The following is a 27053-nucleotide window of genomic DNA, read 5'->3' on the forward strand; positions in this document are numbered from 1 at the left end:
AGAAAAAAAAAACGTGTTTGATGGATCCCTGAAGAGGTCCAATAAAACCATATGTGCGTGTCACCATTTATGAAAATGAATGTATTAAAGGGGCATTCATTTACTAGCGAAGTCGGAGCCTCGCGTAATGAGACTATGCAGGGTGTTTGGGCAATAAAACATCACAGATTTTTGCTTACACGTCATAGTGGTGCAAGAAACACTTAGCAATGTTTTACTTACCATAACACCCAGAAACAATTGCAGGCGCTCATAACAAGGTGCACTGAATTGATTTCCCCAAGAAAAGTTTTGTATTCATTGCAAATAAATAAGGAAATACTAAATTAGTGTTGTATTTTGTAAATGTGTTGTGCCCTATTACTAAATATTGTTAATAACAAAATAATAATAATAATATAATATTATTTATGGCAAAGGAATAAGGAGATAATAGATTTCATAAGTTTTTGAGGAGAAAGCACTCAGTACATGTGGCTGTGAAAACCATTTAAATGAGCCAATATTTAGAATAGGTTTATCATAATCATAAACATCAAGTGCATGGTGCAAATACCCCAACATTCCAATTTTTTCCTGTACAATCATGATTCCCCCAGGTAAAAAGGGTCTGGTCAATGAGACAGGCAGGGACCAATCAAATTGAGGACATGGCTATGGGGATTGTGAGCATGGCTAATATCACCATGATTTATTTTATTCAGCAATGTTGTGCATGATATATTTAGTTTGATACTCTAAATGATTATAAATATAAGTCATGCATATACTGAATGATGCTTGTAAATATGTATAGTACACATAGTTATTTATATGCATACATGTTTATGCTATATATAACTGTAGCTATGTTGTATTGTTTTGTAATCTACCAACATTTTTGTCTTTATTTGATGAAAAGTGGATGGTAACATTCAGCTGTCATTTTTTTTACTCTGTCCATTTCTCATTCTGTTAAATCTTTGCATCATGTATTTGCATAAAACAGTCCAGTCAAGATCAATTAATTATACTTATAAGCAACGTTAATAAATTTCCATACAAACAAAGCGTGGATGATTGATGATTATGTTCAAAATTATATCGCCAAGCACAGTAACTGAACCAATGCAACTCAAAGGGATTGCTTGGATGGTTTAAATATTAAAATTTTTCTCATTAGCTGACAGGGAAGCATCATTGGATTTCCTATCAATTAAAATGTGTTGTAACAAAAGAACAACTGCTGTTCCTGTTGTGAGACGGGTACTTGATGAAGCCGCAGGCCAAGCTATAGTCTTTTATTATTTATACGCACCACACCAGCTTCCGGATTTCTCTTTCTACCGTTGCTGAATGTTGAGGCTAATGTAGAGGAGCAACTTTCATCATACAATGCAGTCCTTCCATCATTAATAGCAGAGTTTATGGAGATTGTCCACATGCTTGATGCATACCCATCACAGTTACAATCATCGTAACTTCCACCATCTCCAGAAGCCCAGACGTAGATACTTCCCTTACCTCCACGACCCTGTAATAATCATGGAGGTGAAATATGAGTATTCATATTGTAGCTAATCATAACTGCTTAATAATTGTATCTACAGAACAGCATTAAAGAACAGTGCAACACTAAAAGACAGTGCAACATTAAAGGACAGTGCAACACTAAACAACAGTACGGCATTAAAGGACAGTGCAACACTAAACAACAGTACAGCATTAAAGGACAGTGCAACACTAAAGGCCAGTACAGCATTAAAGGACAGTGCAACACTAAAGGACAGTATAGTATTAAAAGACAGTGCAATACTAAAGGACAGTACAGCATTAAAGGACAGTGCAACACTAAAGGATAGAATAGCATTAAACAACAGTGCAACATTAAAGGACAGTACAGCATTGAAGGACAGTACAGCATTAAAGGACAGTGCAACACTAAAGGCCAGTACAGCAATAAAGGACAGTGCAACACTAAAGGACAGTACAGCATTAAAGGACAGTACAGTATTAAAGGACACTGCCACATTAAAGGAGAATGATGATATGATTAAAGAATATGAGAGATATTTCAAAGTATCTGAATATACTGTAATTTTAAATGTTATGTAATAATATAGCATCCTTATTCATCCATATAAAGATTCCACAAGCTCCACAATTAACAAGATAGATGCATAAAATTTGTTTCATACATTCACCATCACAAACTACCCACAATACTACAAAAATATCCTTATATTACATACAGCCCTGCTTTTAACAAAGAGGGATAAAAACAGCACAGACAGAGTGTTATATAGTAAGTAAGAGGGAGTGTTATATAGTAAGTAAGAGGGAGTGTTATATAGTAAGTAAGAGGGAGTGTTATATAGTAAGGCTTGCAGCTAACCACTCCCATGGGGCAGGTACAAAAAATTAGGGAAGATAATGGCTTTTTTCATATCCTTCTAGACTTAAAGATATCAGTCTGCATCTATCCGGAACTGAAAATTGTTATTATTTACACCTGTCATCTCAGGACTTTAGTATTTGTCATTTAAAATACAAGTGGGCCAAGAAACACAAAAAATATCCACATTTGTTTCCATTACATCCTACATGATTAGCCCCTTTTTGCCCTAGCTCCTCTCAATATGCAGGGTTTTACCATGAAACATTATTTGATTCTATGTTTTTTTTCCAGATGGCAGATAGTGGGACCACCATGCTTTTACAGGGACTTTTCAAATTAGGCACCGCAGCGGTATAATTGCCTCAGACTAAAAAGTTGTGTGTTCTACAACCTGAATATTTTTCCACAACAGGGGATTAACATTTTATAGATGGTCCCTATGGCAACATTGGGGGAGGAGGTAGCTTGGTAATGCCACACCATACTCCAGACGACCTTGCTCTGTTCTTGTGAGCATGTACTTAAGCAGAGAAGCCCCATTGGGACTCAGAATAGCATAGCGGAGGCCAAAGATGCAGATGGACAGGCATTGCTGGGCCCAATAGCCATTGCACACACTGCACACTGCCATTGCAGCTGCGGTATTTTTGACAGTGCTCTGCAGTCCCGCTCCTTACAGTCCCAGCTCTGGTACAGAAATCTCTACACATAAGGATTCCATGCTACCAGCTGTACTAGAGCTTGCTCACATAGCTGGGCATAGAAAGCGATTACAGATGTAATCGCTAAATCATCTCTAGACTAATGTGTTTGAAAATACCTTTGCAATATTAAAGTAATAACTCACAAATATGAAAAAAAGGTATTTGTCATTTATATTGACTCCACTCTGATCAGCACTGTCTGTATATTCAATACTAAATATTTACATATAGCAGTGAGGCTTCACTGTTACATCATGGTTAACTTTACATAAATGTTTTTAGCTGAACATCAATCATCAAGGAAGCCACAATGTTATGACACTACTGTCAGTATCTGCCTTCGCTTCTACTGCAGCATCGCTTCAGCAAGCTGCTTTGTCTTGGATGCTTCTGTCTCTTGGACTACTCTGGTCTTGATATTATTTGAATATACTCTGCAGTACCTATGAAACACCAAAGGTGCCTTTCCTTTTCTCTCACTAGCAGGGGTTAACCTGCTGCATCTGCTAATGATCTGCACCTGTTCTCTCCTTATTTATGCCTGTCTCCCTCAGTCCCCCATTGTTGGTCACTGATGTTGCTGTATCTGATATTGTTGTTCTCATTTGTTACTCCTGTTACTTCTCCTGTTCCCTGGGACTACTACAAGCTGCTAGCCGACATCCTGGATTCTTTCCACTCAGTCTGTTTACCTGCACCAGCCGTATTCTATGTTGCTACCTGCTTTCAGCCTCACCTAGAAATCCATTGTTCAGTGTCAGCAGTATTTGGTTTGTCCAATTTTCTGCACTATCTGGATCATATTTGCTCAATAAATATTACATGCTTTCACCATACTCCTGGCTCCATAGCTGTCATTTCCAGCTACAGCATAGTAGTGTGACAGCTACTATACTTCTTCAGCTTCTTAGAGAAGAATAAGATGCCACACAATATATATAATTTTCAAAAAGTTTGTGCCATTATAGGTATGGAGGAACCCCACCCAATGAAACAAAAACACTTATTTTAACAAACTTCTGAATGGTGACAGAGTATGTAAAGTATATTAAAAATACAATATCAAATAGATTGCTGAAAAGGGAATAACATAATATACAGTAAATATGCTTATACTTGAACTGTTTGTGAATGTGGCAGTCATCTTTTAAGAAAATAGCCATTCATTCTACAATTCAATTGCCCTTACCTTGTTTACACCATCTGCCATGGCCTGTAAAGTCAGTTCTCTTGGTCCATCCACTGTTTTGCCATCATCAGTGGGTCCCCAACTGGCGCTATAAATGTCTATGATCTGTGGCATGTGACTGATGGATGAAGCTTCAATTATATCTGTCATAAAGGGCTGATCCAACATGCGAATTCCTATCATTCAAGAATGAATTAATCAAATTGTATAGATATCACTAAAAAATAGATATAAATGCAGTGTCCTTCATATCCAATCTCCACGAACACCTAACAGGATATACAGGGGTGAGCTGGAAAGACCAGCCTTTTGGCACAAAAAACACCCTCTTAACATTCTTCTAGCGCTTGTGCTATTACAACTATTAGGCTAGGTGGGGCAAGCATTTGTCTCTCTTCATCTTGGATGGAACTCTCCTGGGTCCAGAACATGTGAATGATAAAAAATAATAAGCTTCTAGCATTCACAAATATATGGTATATGTAAAAGATTATCTGCTTTAATACATGTCTATTTGTGGGCAATTTCTGTGTATGTTATGTCCAAATTTCCCCTTATGATGACAACAATCAGTACTTATCCAGTTTTTACTCAATTTTATAGAGGACTTGCATTCATATGTGCACTAGAGATGAGCAAAGTAATTCAGTCAATTGAAATGTGTCCAAATTCACTAGATGTGAATTAATGAGCAAATTCTTCCCAATTCATCAATAATGTTCAAAATAATTAATGTCCACTGGAGAATCTGACTAATCATAGTGCATACAATGTAAAGTACATTTACAGCCGTCATTCTTACTGGATTCATTTTGTGAATGCTCTCTATGACTGTGACTATTTGAAACTAATTTAAAACCTGTACAGGGGCAGAACAGTGCCAGTACCGTACCCATAGCAAAATTTGGGATGGGGCCCAGCAATGCCATTCTCACTTTCTGGGCCTTGCAGGGAAGGGATGCAGGGAAGAGTAGCAGCAGGGAGCTTACCTCCAGCCCCCCGTAGCCACTACGGCCCCTGCGCCCCTTGTTATGCCCTGCTACTGTACACTTATGTGCTCACAGTATTCGCTACATTAACAGTGCTGTAGCATTAGCACCTAATCTATCTTTTCTCAGGTAATTCAATCAGTGTATCTGTTCAATGGAACTCACTGACTGATGCCACACATACTCTTTTCAGCACTTGTTATTAACACCTTTAGGTACATAGTTAATATACTGCAATACCAACCGGTTTAAAACTTTGCAATTTAGCTTCACTCTGTTTCATGTGCAGTTTTACATGGTTTACAGACGGCACATCAAACAGCATGAAAACCTGCATTTTGGTGACCAAAATATGTATTCGTTCTTTGATATATAACTTTTAAACAGTAGGTGGAGCTATAACCTGGCATAATTTCAGTTACACAAGTATGTTTGAATACTGCATGAAATTGTATGACATTTTGATGTGAAAATTATTCTTAACTTTTGTTGCTTAATAAATAATACTTTAAATCAATCGAATAAAAGATTTAGCAAATTATACTGTACCGGCTACTTTTGAGTTATAAGCAACACCCACGCCACAAATGTTATTGTTTGCAGCAGCAGATACTTCTCCCGCACAGCGTGTCCCATGGCTACAATACAAAACACATATTGTACAGTACTCCACATTAATGCGTTACTTCAAGCAGAACTCCACAATCATGGTTTAAATTTTATATAGCCTTAGCATTCCCTTATATTTAAGTTTCATAATGCAACCACTTAGCTTCCGTTGACTATTTTAAAGATCCTGGCAACTGCATTACAATTACAATTTGAGTCAGGCCTTTCCAATCTGGTAAGGTTGGTGGAACGATGTGATCAGGTTGCCCAGACTTTGATTGGCTGGGCGAGAAAGTTACATGGAGAAGCCACCAGGAGGCTAGACAGCTTTACAGGAAGAGGTGTGTTGGAAAACAATTTAATCTTAAGGCCTGCCAGCCTCTGATTAGCACACTCATTATTGCACCATCAATGCACCCATTAAGCCCATTAACCACTGGTACCACAAATCATGCTTGTACTAGTGTTTTTTAATACCAGTAATAGAGTGCAAATGGTAGGAGGATGGAACCTATTGGTACCAATGACCCCATAATGAGTTGCACTTACGTGTCCAGTCTGGAGCATTTCAGCCATATGTAAATCTTTTGGTCTCTGCCTGTTCTATATATTTTTGTTCACTGCAAGTGAACACATTTTGGGGTCCATGGACCATCCCCCCCTGACACCCCCTCCCTACCACAAGTGCATGGCCAAGATGACATGATTCATATCACCCAGCACTGCTCCGCACCTGCGATCAACCTCCTCTCTGAGATCTCCCATTGGGGGAAAACTATTCTGTTCTCATAACAAAATGTATTTAAAAAGAGTGGTGTTAAAACATGATCCTATGTTATGAATTTTCAAGAAAATGTGTTTTGTGTATATTTTAACTGGTAGCAAATCACAATTTACCAATGTTCCTTACATTTGTGTCTGTTTTCTATACTAACTTTGGACAATTTTTTGCAATCAAAAAGCTGGCTTTGAAAATTTTGCAATAAATTATTTTTCCCTCTTTACATTGTGTTGTTTACAGTGAACTAACACAGATGTCTACTTACTAACATTGCTCAAAGGTGAAAATCTGGACTAAAACCATAGCAACCAATCAAACAAGCTTTCATTGAATACACTGAACTGGATGAAAGGTAACTGCTGATTGGTTGCTACACTGTTGTTTTAGTGCAGATCTGCACCTTTGAAAAAATGCTAGTAAATAACCCTCATTCTACTCTGTTCCTTAAAATCATCTAGTTGCAGCCCATTTCCTAGGTTTACGGATCTCAATGGTTTTCTTTATTAGTGTTGTTTTCAGAAAAGTTAATGTTGGTTTTTTTTAATGTTCCATCTTTGAGTAAAGCTGTTTTTTGGTGGAAACCAAACTTTATATCCATTCTCCCACCATTTCCCACCTTGACTACTGTAACCTTCTTCTATCTGGCACTACCCTGTCCCATCTATCTCTATTACAAATAATTTTAAATGCTGCAACAAGATCTTCCTCTCTTGCCGCCCACTACTCTACAAACCCCTACACTGGCTCCCCATGTCCTCCAAACTACTCACCCTTATCACCAACTTCATACATCTCAAATCTCCTCTTGAAATACTCTCCCTCTTGCCATCTTAGATATATCTCTGACCTGTGCCTCATCTCTGGTAACCACCTCTACAAGACTTCTCACGTGCTACTTCCTACCACTCCCGAACAGACTCTTCCACAGACTTTTTTTCCAAACATTTTTATTGTACAGTTATAGTAAATTACACTTGCACAAACATCACGCATCATGACAGTAAACTGTACAATAAAGTTTTAAATTTTATAAAGAATATATAAAAATTATATTAAAAGCTATAAAGAAGGAGAGAGAAGAAAGGAAGAATTGAAGTAAGAAAGGGGGAGAAGGGGAAAGAATAATAGAGATGTAAGGAGGACAGTAAAGTTGGCTTCTCAATATACCTGAGGGTCATGTAATAGGCGGTTTCAGTCATTCAAACAACTTTCGAGATGTGGTGGTGGGGGCTTCAAGTCTTTAAACACTCTCTGTAAACCCATCTCTTAATTAGAGCTTACCCTACTCCCATCTATACTACCCAAAGTTAGTGTACCCTTACAACTGTCCCAATCTCCACTCTGAGCCACATTAGCTCCTTTTGTTTCATGAGCAGGGCCCTCCCTACCCCTTGTTTTCATGTGTGTTTTTAAATGTAGGGCTACCTTGTGTATGTCCCTGTTTATTCACGTCTCCACTTTTCCCCACTGCTTGTGCTGTGGAGGATTGTGGTGCCTTACAAATCAACAATAATAATAATAATAAAACTGCAACGATCACTTACAAATGGCAAATGTGGAAAACTGCAGTGCAAATGCTCTTTTGTGGATAGCAGGATTTTTGTGGGGGCTCCTTGCTGAGTACAGATTAGGCCATAAGTGTGCCTATATTTGCACCCACCTGCAAAAACGAGATTTTGCTTTGTGGGAGAGAATTATTTAAATGAAATAAAGGCATGGATCCCTTACTTTGTCAAGAGGGCACAAAGCTTTTTTTTTCCGCAAAATGACTCACTTTTCTCCTCTTTATGTTTCTGTCCCCACACTGTCAATGAGATCTATTTTTCACCTTCAACTTTTGCATATAATGCATATTTAGGAACACTTTGACTAATGCAGTAAGAATTTAGTAACATGTAATATAGACAGTCCCACTGTCCCCTCACTCTCATGATTGTCATAAATGTATCTACAACGCAAAGGTTTAAATTAAGGAGGTCGGTGGTCCTAACGTTAAAGTAAGTTGGAATTTTACGTGGTTTTTTTTTTTGCTGACACCATGCACCTTTCCAATGAAATAAAGGTAATCCACGGAAGGTTCTTGTACAAGTTTATATAGAGATCGCCCTTATTTTTGTTATCCCAGATACATAATGATATTTTACTCTAAATAATGCAAAATGTAAATAATTATCCTATAGTATTAAATAATATTTTTTATTTACTTAGTTTCATGAGCATTCAACATTGATAACATTTGCTGCAGTAAATAATACAATGCATTGACTCCAGCAAGTATTATTACAATCACACAAATGTTAACCTTTACTTTATTACTTATATGTACATCCGTGGTTGAAGTAATTAACTACTTAATTAGTCACCTTTACATAGAAACTGCAATATCCCATGGCTCATTGATTTTGTTAATTTGTGATAATGGGAATAAACCTTTACACACAGCTGCAATAAATAGGATTTATATACATCTCAATACCTTGAAATCTTGGGCATTTGAAATACACAATTCATTATTTACAGCATTGAGAGACATTTTCTGAAAATTTGTTTACTCAGGATTAGATTTATTAAAACATCTAAAAAAGAAGAGTGGAGGTGTTTCCCATAGCAACCTATCATATTCTAGCTATCATTTATCTAGCACATTATAGAAAATGAGAGCTAGAATGTGATTGGTTGCTATGGGTAACACATCCAGTTTTTCTTTTTTGAAATTTTAGTAAATGTGCCCCTTACAGGGGCGCGCACGCAGGACTGTTAGGGGGGGTTACCCCCCCCCACCGAAAAAAAACAACAAAAAACCAGCGAGAGAGCCCGCGCATGCGCAGCAGCACCGTTTCGGCAGCACTGTACTATACAGCAGCCGCGGCGCTGTCAAAGAAGCATCCGTAGCGGTGCTTCTTTGACAGCGCCGCGGCTGCTGTATACTACAGTGCCGTATTTAGGAGCACTTTGTTAGCGGAGGGGAGGGGTTTCTGGAGACCCAGAAACCCCACCTGCGTGCGCCACTGCCTTACTGTATGTGTGACTGTCTCTGCGGGCAAGTACTAGTAAAAAAAACTAGTAAATAGTGACTTTAAAGGGTGTGTCCTCCTTTGTGGGAGTTTGTTTTTAATAATTAAATGTAATAGACCAATAAGGCCCTTAGCCTAGTTTGAATTAATGAATGCTTAACTATACTCTTTAGTACTGAGAGTTTGCAAAAAAATTTAAGCTAATAAAAAAGTACACAAAAGCTGACATATCCATTAAAACTATCTTGCTATTGATATATTTTGTAAACTGCTTTTGTTGTTATATATTTGAGTGTATCTTTTGGGATCAGGTTTACCTTTTGGTTTAGCTAGCTCAGTTGTATACTTAGCTGATACGAAAAATACTGTTAATTATTTTGCCATGGAAACAGTAATACTGGAACAAAAGATCATGTTCTAAAGTTGTAGGGTAGTGATTCAGCAGTAATACAATAAAATACAACAGTACTTTGAAAATATGATGACACAAGGGGTCACATACAACATACAAAATGTCTGGTACAGGGCAAAAGCTGATCTTGTGTCTTTGCATTGTAATTGTACTTACTTTGATGCTGTATCCCTGCTTACACTGACATGACAATGGGTATTGATTGGGTATTGATTGGGCTGTCTCTGATTCAACAGTCAAGTGCATGGAAAGGGCAGTGCACCTGATAAACTGACAGCTCAGCATAAATGTGTGATTTATGGACTTGTGGTGGATGTGTCTCATGTAAATATAACCTAAAAGCTATTCCTTATCGGTGCATATGGTCACAAAGCATACAGCTAATGGAATCTTCTTTTGCCTGTCTTGGAGGTGTCAGTAAGTAGGTTCCATGTTGTCACCCTATGTCTTGACCATAAAAGGAGATGTGTGAAGTACATATTAAACGAACATTCTTTGAGGAGGAAAGGGACAAATGGGCCATAGGTTAATCAGACACATGCAAATTCAATTGTGCTGTAACCTATAGCAGCTAATCAGATAATTGCTGATTGGTTGCTATTGGTAACTGCATGTTTACAGTTGTTGGGAAATAACCCGTAATTGTGAAGACCATATTGGACATTACTACTATATATGTGTCACACTGATGGGTGCTGAAAATAATAATCCTAATGACTGAATTTAGTAGGGCATGGTAAGAGTGTGAATGGGAATGTAGCTATGAGATCAATGCTACAAGAGGTGGTCAGGTGAGCCCTGTCAGACCCAGAAGGGTTGTTGTACGGAGCCAGTCAATCAGAGTCAAAGTTAAAGTCAGACAAGCCAAGTTCAGTGCACAGTAAACAAGACTTGAGATTGCAGGCACTAGCGCGTAATAATCCGGCAGAGGAGTCACTTACAGTGGCCTTTTAATATGAAAAGTGAATAAGGCTTCTATTCAATGCACGCAGGAGATTTGTGCACCAAGTGGGTGCTTCAGCCTTGCCAGTCACAACATTGGTCCCACATACTATAGTTACAATGACCGCATCTTTTTACTTAAGCACTATTGTCCACATGGCTGTACATCTGGTCGCACACCCCATAGCAAATGTTGCTGCGTGTTTGGTCATGGGCGTGAGAGCAAATGGCCATGTGTCTGGGCATGCTGCCTATATCTTAATGCCTAACCTAACCTGACAAAACAAACTGAGCATTATGCATACGTAAGAGAAGTTTCAGGAAGGAGGTGGCCAGCTATTCCAGCTAAGAACCGTGACAATATCATTATAAACTGCCATGCTTTAACAGGCAAAGTGAATTGTAGGCTATTGACTAAAAAACAACAAATACTGGAGTAAGTATTGGTGTTATATGGGAATTACATAATCATGATTACACTTTTCACTGGTTTTTATTTACTAAACTTAACAAAAGTTTCACTATGTGTGCGCCTGAATAAATATAGTGCCTTCAAGTACACCGATGATGTGCTATTGTGCCTTGCATCCTAAATGAGCCTAAGACATGATAGAAACTACATTTCTACCTCCTGTAGTCACAGTCACAGCATATTATGTTTAACATATAGTAAATTTAGCTGCACTACTATAGTAATTAGAGCTGTACTACCAGCAACTATAAATGTTACTAACTTTCTTGTTCAACTAGCCGGAGTCTGCTCTATGCAGACATTTTTTCCCAGGGCTCCTCTGGTTTTGTAATACTGGCTAATTAATACCATGTGCCACTTTAATATTGTGACAGGTACAGAATGTGATCAGGATGACTAATCACAAGCCACAATCTCTTGATTGTGGCTTGTGATTGGTCCTCCCCCACACATGTCCGCAGCGTCACTCAAACAACCTGTTTCCAGACACAGCTGTGAAAGCAACTGGAAGAGCCACGGGAAACGGCTGCATGAAGCAGCGTGGGCAGCAGGGTGGCTTAGTGGTTAGCACTTCTGCCTCACAGCACTGATGTCATGAGTTCGGTTCCCAACCATGCACTTATCTGTGGGGAGCTAGTATGTTCTCCCCGTGTTTGCGTGGGTTTCCTCCCACACTCCAAAAACATACTAGTAGTTTAATTGGCTGCCCTTAAAATTAACCCTAGTCTCTCTCAGTGTATGTTAGGGAATTTAGACTTTAAGCTTCCGTGGGGTAGGTACTGTTGTGAGTGAGTTCTCTGTAGTGGCGCTATATAAATAGCTGCTGATGATGCATGAAGCAGGGTAAGGAGAAGGTTAATAAAATACATGATAGTAGTCATCCTAGTTTGTAAGTGTTTAACATTTGTGGCCATAGATATATGGAATTGAGTGACTCATATATGCAAACATGTCAGTCTGTGGAATAGCATCAAAACTTTACTGGATCATTCTCTGATGAAGGGAACTGGGTTTTCCGGAAACATGTAAGGTAACATCACAACATGAATGTGGTGCTTGCCCGTCTGCTCTGACATTTGTATTTATTATGGTATTACCAGACAGGAAGACAGAAGAAATGCCATCACATGTGATGCAAGCAATGGAGGAATACCACTTGGGGGTGCGGCCGCCACGAGGCAATGCTGCATCGCCCCCATTCTTTTAAAGGCCCTGGCTCTGCTCTCAAAAGTGCCGAATGAAGTTCTCTTCTGAGCATGCATAGGTCCGGCTCATGCACAGTGAAGCCCCAGCATGCCGTTTTGCTTATATTGAATTATTATTGCATTTACCAACACAAAATCATGTTATAATTCATGGTTTTTGCCACTAAGTAGGCTACACAGATCCACAGTAGTGAGATTTTATAGAGCTGTTTTATTTTGTAATAAATTCCAGCTGCTTTATTTTATTAGCAAGTTGGTTTAGATATTTTATTAGAACTGTGTTTTTTATTCATTTTGTAGAGTTGCAGACATTCTCCCTTAACAGCTGCTGTCAAAATCTTACCAGCTGAGCTGATTAGGTGCTTTTGCAGTTACATAACAAGGATCCAGCTAGTTTTATCTCCAAAGCTATTAAACATATCGAGTTGGGTCCATCAGAGGCTAATGCAGATCTTTTGGTTTATCAAAACAAAATTTGTATTGATCAGCTCAATACTTTTGTATCCTACGGTGATTGATAGGCTTCATTTATTTGTTTTTCATTTTTTTAAAAAAAAAAATATTCTTAATTAAGTAACTAAAGAAAGCCTTTCTATTTGAATATTTGGTATGTAGATGCACATTGAGTGATTAATATCTATGTTAACTTATATACTTTATACTTCCACCAACATTTTATTCATTATTCATATCAGTGATAGTAATGTGTTCTATGATTTAAGAGAGATGTGTTGCCATTAACGAATTACAGTTTTAGTGTCTGGTCACACTATCCAGGGATCCAATCAGATTGTGTCTACTCATTATACATTTATTTGTATTTTATATTATTTATTTTAAAGCTCTTATGTTTGTTTACATCTGTCTGCTATCAAGTGCATATCATTTCGATAAGCAATTCAACTGATTTTGTGATTTTCCTATTATGAATATCCAGACATCTTTCTATATTTTTTTTTGTGGCATTAAAACTAGAGATGGTCACTGACCCCCGTGTTTTGGTTTTGTATTCGGTTTTGGATCTGAAGTACCTTCGTGTTTTGGTTCTTGTTTTGGTTTTGCAAAACCGCCCTTGCGTGTTTTGGTTTTGATTTTGTTTGGTTTTGTTTTGCTTTTTCCGAAAAAAAATAAGATTTTTTTAGTCTAAAATAACCTAATTTAGTGCTCCACCAGTTTCTTAGATAAGTGAGGTAATTCTAAAGCTAATAAATTATGAAAAAAACAGTTTAATCCCTGGTAGGCCGTCCTTAATTCGAACACTTGTCTGCAAATTATACAGACAAACCTGGTTGTCTACCTCCTCCATCTTTTATTATTGGCAATGTAGCCATCGTCTTTGGGTGTATATTACACCCTACACTTGTAGTTGAATATTAAAAAAAGCAGCCTGCACAGACTGTGGAACTAGAAAGTAAAATTAAATAGACCACGGAGGTTTGTTGGCTATCTATGCCCCCACCCCCCCCCCCCCCCCCCCGCCCTCCACTTGTAGTTGAATATAAAAAAAGCAGCCTGCACAGACTGTGGCACTAGAAAGTAAAATTAAATGGACCATGGTAGCTTGGTGGCTATCTATGCCCCCCCCCCCCCGCCCTCCACTTGTAGTTGAATATAAAAAAAGCAACCTGCACAGACTGTGGAACTAGAAATTTGAATATACAAAGAAATGGACAAAGGCAGTTTGGTATCTGTCTGCATCAGATCCCCTCTCCACTAGGAGTAAAATAGAAAACTATTCAGCCGTTATATAATCTAGAATATAAATAGAAATTGAGAAAGGCAATTTGGTATCTGTCTGCATCATAATCATCAACATCCTCATTAGCGCCTTCGTCACCTCCACAAATCTCCCCCTCATCCTCTTCTATTTCCAAAGTGGCATCCTCACTTGGTGTATCACCGGTTACACTCGGGCTGTTCAGGCACACATCAGCAGAACTGCTGAAAGGGCCCTTCTTTATGGGTACACTAACAGAATGCTCACGTTTAGACATCCCACTGTTGGATGGACTCTCCCCAGGGATTGGTGTCATTCAGAGCAAACATTATCCTCTAATGCCTTACTGTTATCTTGCAGCTAGGCTTTGACGCGTAACAGTAGTTGTGCACCACTTGTAGGCTCGGTAACATTTTTGGATCTGCCACTAATAGCCAAAGGTGAAGGCCTCATTCTCTCTTTACCACTGTGTGTGTAGAATGGCATGTTGGCAATTTTTTTTTTATCAGCACTTAACTTTTGCTCAGTAACACTTCTTTTTCGCTTCAACACAGTAATTTTTTGGGGGGGTTTTGGTTTTTTGGACTGATTTCGAAACACTGTGTAGTTTGACATCGCCTTGCCCAGATGACGTACTGGGAACACTAACATCAGGACTGGTGACAGAACCTGGTTGCTCATTCTGATCATATGTGGACTGCTTTGAATCCATTCTGAGCGCAAAGCTCTTGTAGTGGTAAAAACTATTTGGTAAGATACTGCTAACAAATATGACTTTTGACAGCCAGAAATATTTATGCACAATTATGGGGGACACCCCAAAAGCACTGGGGAGCGCTAAAAATTAGTTGGTAGATACTGCTGACAGATAGTAATTTTGACAGCCAGAAATATGTATGCACCATTATGGGGGACACCCCAAAAGCACTGGGGAGTGCTAAAAATTAGTTGGTAGATACTGCTGACAGATAGTAATTTTGACAGCCAGAAATATTTATGCACAATTATGGGGGACACCCCAAAAGCACTAGGGAGTGCTAAAAAATTAGTTGGTAGATACTGCTGACAGATAGTAATTTTGACAGCCAGAAATATTTATGCACAATTATGGGGGACACCCCAAAAGCACTGGGGAGTGCCAAATATAAAAAATAAAAATAAACCTCTATCCTCCTCTCTTCTCTAGCGATTTTTGTTACAGCAATTGGAATAAGAATATTGTATTCTCTGTCCCTGCTCTAATCAGCCTGTGACTACACCCTGCTCTCTCCCTTAGTCAAATGGCGATGGATTGCTGTGGAGGCGGGTATTTATAATCCTGAAGTATCGCGACGACCGAGCCCCGAGATCCGACGACATCACAATGACATTCGCCCTCGATTTGGATTCGGAGCGGACGGGAGAGTACCGAGCTACTCAGCTCGGTACTTGGATACCCAAAGTTCGGGTGGGTTCGGTTCTCGGAGAATGTGTTGGAAACATATATTTTTTTTTTAACAAATATTATTTCTGTGCATATGATGAGTTACACGTTTGTCTCTATACGTTTTTACAACAATTTATTAAGCATTGCTGCCTCACAGCGCTGGGGTCATGGGTTAAATTCAGACCAAGACACTTATATGTGTGGAGTTTGTATGTACTCCCTGTGTTTGCTTGGGTTTCCTTCCACAGTCCAAAACATAATGGTAGATTAATCAATTGGCTATTGACCAAAATGAACCCTAAAGTATTTGTGTTTGTGTTGCAAAAAATACCAATTGAAATCCTTACAATGGGTAAAAGATTCAACCGATTATCTGTGGAAGAGGCAACTCCGAATCCTAATCAAAAAGTCTATTTTTGTCCAGACGCTGTTGTTGGTATAACACAGATGAAGGGAGAACCTTGTTACAGCAGATTACAAACAACTGCTTCATAAAACTGTGAGAGAAAACCACCCTACGCGTTTCATTCATGGAACTTCATCAGAGGTCAAGCACATTTGAATGTTTTACCCATTGTAAGGGTTTTAATTTGTATTTTATAATAAAAATTTTATGTATTTATTTTTATGTATTTTATAAATGTATGTATTTATTTTTATGCATTTTATACATGTTTGGTTGTTTTCCAGGTCTATTTGCTATGTACAGACATTGAAGCTGGTTTCTCGATCCAGTGAGGAATAGCTAATCACCAAAGAAGTTACCAACAGGTAAGAATAATATATTACAAATAGAGTACACTGCTGTTAATTTTATTATCGTTTTCGTGCCCGATTTATTACACTATGGGGCATATTCAATTGACGGCGGGATCGCCGAAAAATTCCGCGCTCCAAAAATATTACCGTTATTACGGTAATCCTGCGTGGGAAAACCGTTAATACGGTAATCTACTCGCCGGATTTCAGCTCGCAGCTCAGCTGAAATCCAGCGAGGTATTACCGTATTAACGAGACGTAATCCCATAAAGGGTTAATGGCGCACACTATGTAGGCGGAGGAATCCCACCAATAAGGATTTATTTGGGGGTCTCTTAACGAGATAATGTTGGTCTAAAAATATATATAGAAAAGGGATAACCTTTTACCATTTTTTATAATTGATTTTTATTTTGTATCAAGGTACCTATCATATGTATGCTGGCCAGCTATACAGGTTTACAATTGATATTATATTTATTATTTAGTAAATTACATTGTCTGTGATTAAACATTTATTCATGTGATACCATTCAATTGGTTATTTATTGCGATAGGAGGATCCTCTAGGTTCTTTTATTGAGTTATACCAACACAAATTCTCCGCAGCGCAATCTGTCCTGTTTATTACCGTATTAACGGTAATATTTTTCGAGCGCGGGATTTTCTGCGATCCCGCCGTCAATTGAATATGCCCCTATGTGTTTCTTTCTATTTATTTGTCTGTTTATATAATTAATACTTAAAAAAAACAAACCAAAGTTCATTCATTATTAAATTTAGTACCATGATATAAATTTTGTACCAAAATATACATTTTGACATAATTTTACTAATCTATACATTTTTAGTTTGGGAAGAATATAGATGAATTATAATGAACTATTTATTACTCGTCTATCTTTTTTTAACTTAACAAGTTTATTTTATAAGTTATATACTATGTGCGGATTGACCTTTTTTCTTATCTAATTGCATTATATACAATGCTAAAATGTCAATTTTGGCAAAAGAATTTTAGAATGTTACTAAATGTAATCAATTTATAATCAAATTTGAGAATTTATATTAATTATATAATTGATGGGGATGTTGGTTTGCGTAAAAGTGAAATCCAATAATTAATCTGAATTGCAAATGATTAAAAACATTAAACATTAATTAAAACATTGGAAATGATCAAATATTTCAAATATTGTAATAACTTTGTAATATTGTAACAACAGTATGCGTAAATTAGACTAGGGGCTAGATTTACTAAACTGCGGGTTTGAAAAAGTGGAGATGTTGCCTATAGCAACCAATCAGATTCTAGCTGTCATTTATGTAGTGCATTCTACAAAATGACAGCTAGAATCTGAGTGGTTGCTATAGGCAACATTTCCACTTTTTTAAACCCACAGTTTAGTAAATATACCCCCCAGAACCCTAAACAATCCTTATCCAGATGGTCCCCATTTAAGGCAGATGTCTGTCCTGTCCTCAAATCAGCCCTGAGTCCAGTGGCATCAGCTGTACGATTGAAACTGCAGGAAGTGGTTAATTACAAATAAGTCCTCCCTGATGTATTTATTCAGATATTTACATCACATTATAGTGACCCAAAACAGCTTACTTTACTGGAAGCTGAATAACGCATGCATATTGGCACATCATGTCTCAATTGGTTGCATAATTACAGTATATAGTGCCGTACACCCAACCACAAATCTGCTTCTATGTACAGATAAAGATACACAGTGCACCTATGTTAGGCCACTTACTCAGTGGTGTAAAAAATTATGCTATTACTAGCAATTTTTAATAATCGCCTAAAAAGCATGTAAATGGTTAAAAGAATAGAACCTATTCTTTCCAGTAGCCCCATACCCACATGGAGTTGCATTTGCAGTTCAGTCGGGAGTGGGGGTGGCAAGGTGAGATTTTCTGGAACTTCCTTCCCTACTGTCCTCCCCTACTTCACCCCCACTCCCACCCATCCTGACCGCATTAATGTATTTGCTGTTTTTTTTCTAACACCAGTGGGTAACCTGCCTAAAAAACTTGTTATAAGAATGTGAATACCTAATGAAATAAAAAAAACCTCTTATTGCAAACTTTATTACAATAGTTGTAGAAAATATAACAAAAAATATGGACTGTCATAGCTAACACAGTACCTGTTAAACCAATCATCAGTATAGCGAGGATATGGAAAAGGATCATTGCTGCTGAAATCATAACTTGCCTCTGCATTCTGAAACAACAATAGCACAAAATGTACAGTGAGAACAAAATCCTAAAAATGCAATTACAGATGTATGATGCATTGGAGGAAACAGGACATTAAGGGGCTGATGTAGAGCCGGACGTAATTTATGCTTAAAGCGTAGGCGGAAATTACGTCCGTTTAAATGACACAATTAGCGTAGCATGCACTGGTGCACATATTAAGCATAGAGAGGCACAAATGGAAGATACGTCTAAGTCCCAATACAGACTTTTAATGTGCATGTGCAGCTGGACTTGCATAAAACTTGCATAAAACTCTACATCACCCCCTAAATGTTGAATTCAATGATGCTCAGTCAGCTATCTGAATTATAGTTGCCCAATCCTGATCTAAACTCATATAAAGGCATTTTCAAACTTCACACAACTTAATCTTATTGGTCTTTACATACTTTCCTGAGGTTTTTGCTAAATACACTGCATTAGCTTTGTACTCCATTCAGTGCATTTCAGCTATGCTTTGGTATCATCAGGCAGAGGTGTTTATTTTCTTTGACTTACAATATAGCTCTGCTTTGCTTACTCCACTGGATGCAATTGTGGAAAAAAAAGTGCAAGGAAACAACAAATAACTCTACTCGATAATGTAAAAACATGGTTGTAAAACTCAGAACTCAGCCAGAAATCGGCAATGAATGTAGTGCAAGAGCCTTGAGGATGTGTAGAAACCAATAAATTAAAGTCATCTAAAAGTGGATAATTCCTTTAAGCGATTTTACATAATGGTTCTTCATTTCACGAGCATTATGAGAACATTCAAAATATACTGTAATGGTATAACAATGAAATTGATGCTTTTACATGTTTACAAAGTCACATGACAATGCAATTGAATAGCTTAAGAAAAAATTCTATGTTTTTCAACTTTGAAAATGTTATTGATGTTTTAGGGTTTAACAAAGGTACAAGAGAATAATATAGGCAGTACCAATAAACAATAAGATAAAATGGGAAAACAAAACAAATGGATTGCTGTCATACAACAAAGGAAGGGGAAAGCACATGTGAAGAATAACAATTAAATGTCATCTGATCACTGAGTAAAATTACCATACATTTTAATTAAATAAGATAATTCATTCATAGATGATTACTGTGTTGGATTAAACTTGCAAGGAAACTAGAATATGATCTTCAAATAAAGAGTAAAATCACTGAGGTCTGTTTGTCGAAGACTCTCTAAAGCCGTTATTGTATTGTGCATTACCATATACTATATAGATTATTTAGTTCTAACGGTGCACAGTTCTAAAAAAAAAAATGAAAGACATGTTGTATTTAATTCATGGTCTCCTCCTGAGGTACAATTGCTGTAAATGTATGCATCCCCAAGGATCTCACTGATGTCTCCATGGTTACCCTGCCTGGATATGAATCTGTACAGTTAAAGTAAAGTAATATCAGACATTAATAATTCATGGTATCTCTATACAACTATGTGACCCAGATTTTAAATATCATGAAGGTTATTAGATTGAGGCAGAGCATTAGTTCAGTGGAAGAAACGGGTCCTGATTTAACTTAAAGTGAATAAAAATGGAAACTTGCAAATTATTTTTCTGTCTAAAAATGTGAAAAGAAAAAAACATGGTGGCCGAGAAACTTAAAATCTATTAGTTGGATGCATACAGTGGAGAAGCCATTTTGAGAAAGCCTACAATTTACTAGAATCCACTCTGACATCATTGGGGAAGACATTTTGTGGACTGAAATACTATTCAGAGAGGAGGCCACCTTTATCCCTCACGGACTTCTTTGCTTCTTAGTGAATTGAAAATCTGCATGCTAATAAATATTTGTTCAGCTCACAAAATGGCTGCCTCCACTTTATGTAGGCATACCTCCTAACATTTATTTATATCACTGAAAACAACCACTTTGTGCAAAGCTCTGAACATTTCTGAGTAAGCTCCGCCCCTTACCAGCAAATAACATCCCAGCATGGTATCTATAATTATTGTTAGCATAGCTGCAAGAGAAGACCTCAGTGATATTGAAAGAGTGGTTACTGTTGAGGCACATTTTGCAGGAGCTTCAGTGACACATTTGTAGGTGGGAATGGTTATGCAAAATAGCAGGAGTGGCTTTAATTCAGATGGGCAAATACATGTACTAGTTAGCATGATATAGTGCATCATTGACAATAATGACCACATTCCCCAGCACAACAAATGACCTTCAATTTCCCACGCAGCAAAGGTGGGCGAATGAAGCCCAGGTGGACTATATATATATATATATATAAATATATATATATATATATATATATATACACACCTAGGAAAGAAATATAGCTATATACCTAAGCTTGAAATATTAGACTACTAAATATAAAGAAGACATAACCCCTAATTCCAGACATACATTGCCTAGAGGAATCCTCCATTGTCGGTCACATGTGGCACAGAGATAACCATTTGCCTATCAAATATTATGCCTAACCCAAACATACATACATAACCCATTTGACCAGGCTTTTTTCGAGCTGAACCCAGTCTGAGGAATTCCCTCCCTCGTACAATAAGGCTTTCCTCTGGTCTACAAACTTTCAAGCGTTCCCTGAAACCCACCTCTTCAGGCAAGCTTATAATATTCCTCAATCACCCTCTTAACCTTACTAGGTTATTCTGTTATCACCCTTTACACAGTTCACACAAGACAACAACCCTCTGACCCCAGACCAACATTGCTGTGTGACTGGATCACATAACATACCAATCACTTTTTAACCTTTGAAATCTGGCTGGACCAATATGCAATATGTAGATTTAACCTCATGTATCCAATTCCCATTGACCTATAGATTGAATACATGCAAGCAGGGCCCTCTTATCTCTTTGTCTGTTTTACCCAGTATTGTTTATTACTGTGTTTGTCTCCAATTGTAAAGCACTATGGACTTTACTGGCGTTATATAAATAAATATTGATGATAATTAATGGTTTTGTCAGCCACCTATTACACTGAGATAACGCCATTGCCAAACATATATTTTACATATACCCACAATGCAAGCTGTATATCGCAGAGAAAGGACCCCCATTGCCAGACATCCTGTATATTGTACAGTTTTTTTTAATTGGTTATACATACACTGCAGAGAAATAGTCCATTACCATTCTTACGTTGCTCTAATACCCCCATTGCTGGCCATATACTGCAGAGAAATGTATCCACATTTCCAGAAATGTATTTCAGAGATGTGTGGTTTATTATGAAAACTGTGCCAGTGGTATCTATATTATTATGTCCCTAAAATGCATTTCAGACTAAGACCCCCATGTTTCCAGCATTATGTTGCAGAGGAATTTCCCCCATTGCCAGTCATATATTGTAGAGAAATGCCATTAAATTGCACAGTTACCCACACTGCCTGTCTCATATGTTGCACATATTCCAGATATGATCAGTTATATTTTGCCAATAGCTTAAATTTTTCGTATGCTACACAGTTATGTAGCCTTATGATTTTCCCCTAACTGGCAACCATATGTTGTACAGAGATACGACCCTTACGTGCTAGCCAGCCCCCCTCCCCAGTCACTTACCTGGTAAACATGTACTCTTCGGATCACTCATAGCTATGAATGACCCTGCAACCTACACCCAACAGGCCAGTGATGTGGAGGCAACACGAGGAAGCCCCACTGTCGACCACTTTTGACAAGTGCTCAGATAACCTCCTCTGTCCCAGATAGCAATTTTGATTGGTAAAGAGATACCCTTATTGGAAAACACCAAAGAGCACCATGTGGGCCACCAAATTCGGCAGTAGTGTCACAAACTGACTGGCTTGAAATTAGGTCTCTATACGGACCTCATTTTTGGAGGCAAAATGTTGTATCCATACACAGACAGGTACTTGGGTAGTTTCCTTTGATATCCCAGAGGAGTTCCTGGATATCCTTACTCTAGCATGTTGTTTGTATAGTCAACCAATACTAACAAGCAAGAGCTATTGAAGTAACAGTATCTCTTCTTCTAGTAGGAAACAAAGCCAAAGTTTTACTTCTCACACACTTCACTGCACTCCAGACATTGCTCCTTGCTTTCCCCTATCAACACTGCTTTCCAATATTTGATTCACCCTCAGTAGTAATATCATGGCTTACTGGCCAGACTAACTAGAAATTTACTGAATCTATTTGAAGGGTGAAATGGGGGAGAGAAGGGGTGTTTTACACATAGGCAATGTACAATATGGGCGTGCCAAGGTATAGTGCCTGTTTTCTCCAATATAAAATACTTTTACTAACCTACAAGGTCATCAACAAAGCTGCACCAACATACATCTCCTCTCTTGTCTCAAAATATCTCCCAACTTGACAACTCCATTCTACACAAGATATGCGTCTCTTATCCACCTGTGTGTCTGTCTCTGTGTGTGTCTATGTGTGTGTGTGTTAGGGAATTTAGACTGTAAGCCCCAATGGGGCAGGGACTGATGTGAATGAGTTCTCTGTACAGCGCTGTGGAATTAGTGGCGCTATATAAATAAATGTTGATGATTACATCCTCCCATTCCCGGTTACAGGACTTTTACCGGGCTGCACCCACTCTATGGAACTCTCTCCCTCGCACAATAAGACTCTACTCTGGTCTACAAACTTTCAAGCGTTCTCTGAAAACCCACCTCTTCAGACATGCTTATAATATTTTTCAACCACCCTCTTAACCTCACTACATTACCCTATTACCACCTGTTATACAACTACCCCTTGACCAACATCGTTGTGTGACAGGATCATTTAGCTTATGAGTCACTTTTACCTTTACAGCTTGGTTGGGCCGAAATGCAAAATGTAGACTTAACCTTACCCTCATGTGTCAAACTCCCATTGTCTCATAGATTGTAAGCTTGCGAGCAGGGCCTCTTCTCACCTCTTTGTCTGTTTTACCCAGTGTGTTTATTAGTTTACTATGTTTGTCCCAAATCTTAAAGCGCTACGGAATATGTTGGCGCTATATAAATAAATGATGATGATGATGATGATAGTGCGCACAGATTCATTTGACTCCAGCTCTGAGTATCTTTCAGGTGCGTGATTTTTAGTCATATCACTTGCACCAGCTACAGGGCAGGTGGAAGTGCTGATTGATAGTGATGACGGACACGTATTTATGTCAGAGCCTATTATGTACAGTAGACATTAAGAATATCCTGATTTATCTATTTCATGTAAAAAAATGATAAAAAAAAAATTTTTCTAAAATCTATTTAGGTGTTAATGTATTTAATATCTTTTTTTATTATTTAATTTTTTTCTATGCGTTCTGATGGGACGTTATATTGCACATATGCATTGTGCGTATCCTGCAGTGTGTTCAGTCTGCATACAGCAAGTCACTTATAGCCAGAGTGTACTTATACCCATATCCAAATGGAAACGTTTCTTGAGATCCTCTTGCGTGCAATTTCCATTTGCTTTTTAAAATAAACACATTGCATTCACTTTGCATTCCTTGATGAATCAGGAAAAATATGTTTAGGTTCCAAATAAAAAAAAAAAAGATAAATTTGTTATTCAAAGGAACCAACGCTAAGAAGCTGAATATAGACATCTAAAAAAATGATCAGGGCTGGAAAATTACCTACACAGAGCAGATGGCAAATACAAGCAGTATTTTTCTCATAAATGCCATTTTCTTATTAATTTTAAATATGTGCAAAGTTTATCTCTAGCTTTTTTTTTTAGATTCTTTCAGTTTGCTTCAGTTAACCGTTAATCATAAAAGTAAAACAACAACAATCTATTGCTTCAATTATTTGATTTATAAGTGCGATTTGTTTGCCATATACAGAATTACAAAATTATTAGATCTCTATGTATGTTACTATCTATATTTGTATGCAAAAATGCTAAAGTAATGTATATCCAACACTAAAATAATAATTGACTTTTCATACAAAGCTTTATTGGGAATACTTACCTTATTTATTCTTAACATTGATTTCCCTTACCTTGAATGTTTTGTAAAAAATTGTAATATTGATCAGAATGGCTGGCAAGATTATATTACCTCAGATTTCATTAATTTCCAATGCGTACCATTTCCATGCGAAAGTATACTAGTAACAGAGATGCATTCTGCTGGTGCTGGCATTGTCCATTTATATACATGGGAAAACAAATCTGCTATTAAACGCAATAAACTCAAGATAAAACAATTGCAGATAATGTTAAGAGGCATCCTGTTTGCTTGCACTAACTCCTATACAGAGCTTGTGAAAGATAATGATTGATAGCACTAGCCAGTTGCCTGTTACTGTGCCATAAACACTGTTATTCTTTTTTCTTGCTCATCCTTACTGAAAAGTGATGGGTGCTCTTCTAGGCTCATTGCAATCAATTGCATATGTGAAGCTCTGCAACCAGGCCATGAGGAGATGGAGACACGCAGGGTGATGTTCACATTTTATTTCAGTTGTAGCTACTTAATAAGATGCAAGAAATATGAATGCTATAATGTATAAATTCTGTTTCGGTTGTAGGGCTACTACATAAGGCTATACAAACATGCCTAAAATGTAGAATCTAGTGAAACACCAAGGTGGGGTACCTAAGTCTCAATATGTACCTTCCTGTTAATATTCAATGTTCACTAATTTATTGACAAAATACAGGCTTATTTCTGTGAACTGGATTCTTATCATGATAAAGACAATGATGGCTTTAAACATCTGAGGCCAGGTAAGCAACAAGAACAATTAAGATGCAACTAAGTTATTCAAACTATTTAAACAAGACTATAAGCACAGAGAACAGGGGGTAATTGTATCATAGTCCATTTTTTTCAACTCGCGCTGGCTTGTAAAGGCAAGTTTGCCTTTACAAGCCAGCGCCGCTTTAAATTTTAGCTGTCAACTCGCCGATTTCGGGCGAGTTGAAAAAAACGGACTATGATACATTTACCCCCAAAAGGTAAAAACAAAAATGACTCTGTAATACCTTGCAAATCACAGGTATGTTACTGTAAACTACAGCCCAGACTGCTCTCTAGAGCCCAAGAATATAATAGAAGGTAATGATGGATGATGAGCTAATGATGGATCTTCCCACCAAGATCCACTGAATGTTATTGCTGTCCTGAGGGATGTTTGTTGCCAGCCCAGAAAGATGCACATTTGCAGTATAGGAAAATACATAACTTGCCACTGCCCAAGGGATGTCAGCAGGACTCATATGAAGACAGATAAGTCTCTTTTGTTTTGCTATGTTCAAGTTATTTAAGTAAGACATCAAACTGTGTTATGAAAACCTCTGACCGAGACTGTAATATTGTTGTTGAGAGGTGTTATAGCACTGGCTAAAGGAAGAGTTTATTCCAGCCAAATCTGCTGTATTTAAAGTTATCTGCAAGCTGACTGGGACATAGAGAGCAATCATTTATCACAAGAGTTTGTCTATAGTGCATCACAAGTTTGATTCTATTGTGAAACTGCCTAAAATGGTCGCTGATGAGACAATTGCAAGTTGTTTAACCCTACAGTTACTGGGAGACAGCTGCTTATTCCATTAGACGGATTGCTAAGTGGACATTGTCCTTTACACTGAAAATCATTTATTGTGCAGAATTGCTGTTGTTAACGGAGCTCAGGATTCACATGTGCGTCAAGTTCACTACGGATTTCACCTTGTACAAGTAAATGAGCTTCATGTGTTAGCTGAAACTTTGCTTAAACCTGTGGACTATAATTTACCCCCTTGGGTTCTGTATATCATAAAGTGAACTAGAAAGCATCTAATCTGAGCCAGCTGGATTATTCCTTGTTGCATCTCTACTGATTTTTGTGTAAGAAGTATGATCTGTATAATTGCACTAAAAGTATTGTGATTGATTGGTCTATATTAACAGCTGCCACAGCATTTAGTGTAATGGTCTAATTACACTACTTTAGGAGACAACCGGTTTCACTGATGCACAATCTCTAAGTTTAAAGTGGGATATATTTATTCAGTGACCTATGTGTTGTGTTTCAATTTATATTGGCATATTGATGAACCAAGATTTCTAAAATATTATTTATTTTGTGACATGTTGAATTACATTGCATGTTGTTGGTATTGTGGTATTACTTCCATATACTAACACTACTTATCTGCTACTGTGGTAAAGCCTTATGCCACAAGAAAAGAGAATAAACCCATGAGTTTATGCAATTTTAGCCCTGTGTTACTTGCTTT

The 27053-nt window shown here is 37.6% G+C and overlaps 1 protein-coding gene across 1 annotated transcript in view; it reads right to left on the bottom strand.

Annotated features, from left to right (window-relative positions):
- PCSK2 (proprotein convertase subtilisin/kexin type 2) overlaps nucleotides 1–27053 on the bottom strand; it is a 141889-nt gene that overhangs the window by 13882 nt on the left and 100954 nt on the right. The window contains exons 6-9 of the mRNA XM_075203936.1: nucleotides 18756–18832; nucleotides 5809–5897; nucleotides 4271–4446; nucleotides 1298–1513 (exon numbers count right to left, since the gene is read on the bottom strand). Of these exons, the coding sequence (XP_075060037.1) occupies nucleotides 1298–1513; nucleotides 4271–4446; nucleotides 5809–5897; nucleotides 18756–18832 (558 nt within the window). The remainder of the gene's footprint in view (nucleotides 1–1297; nucleotides 1514–4270; nucleotides 4447–5808; nucleotides 5898–18755; nucleotides 18833–27053) is intronic.

Source organism: Mixophyes fleayi, chromosome 3 (assembly GCF_038048845.1).
Source record: "Mixophyes fleayi isolate aMixFle1 chromosome 3, aMixFle1.hap1, whole genome shotgun sequence".
Lineage (NCBI taxonomy): Eukaryota > Metazoa > Chordata > Amphibia > Anura > Limnodynastidae > Mixophyes > Mixophyes fleayi.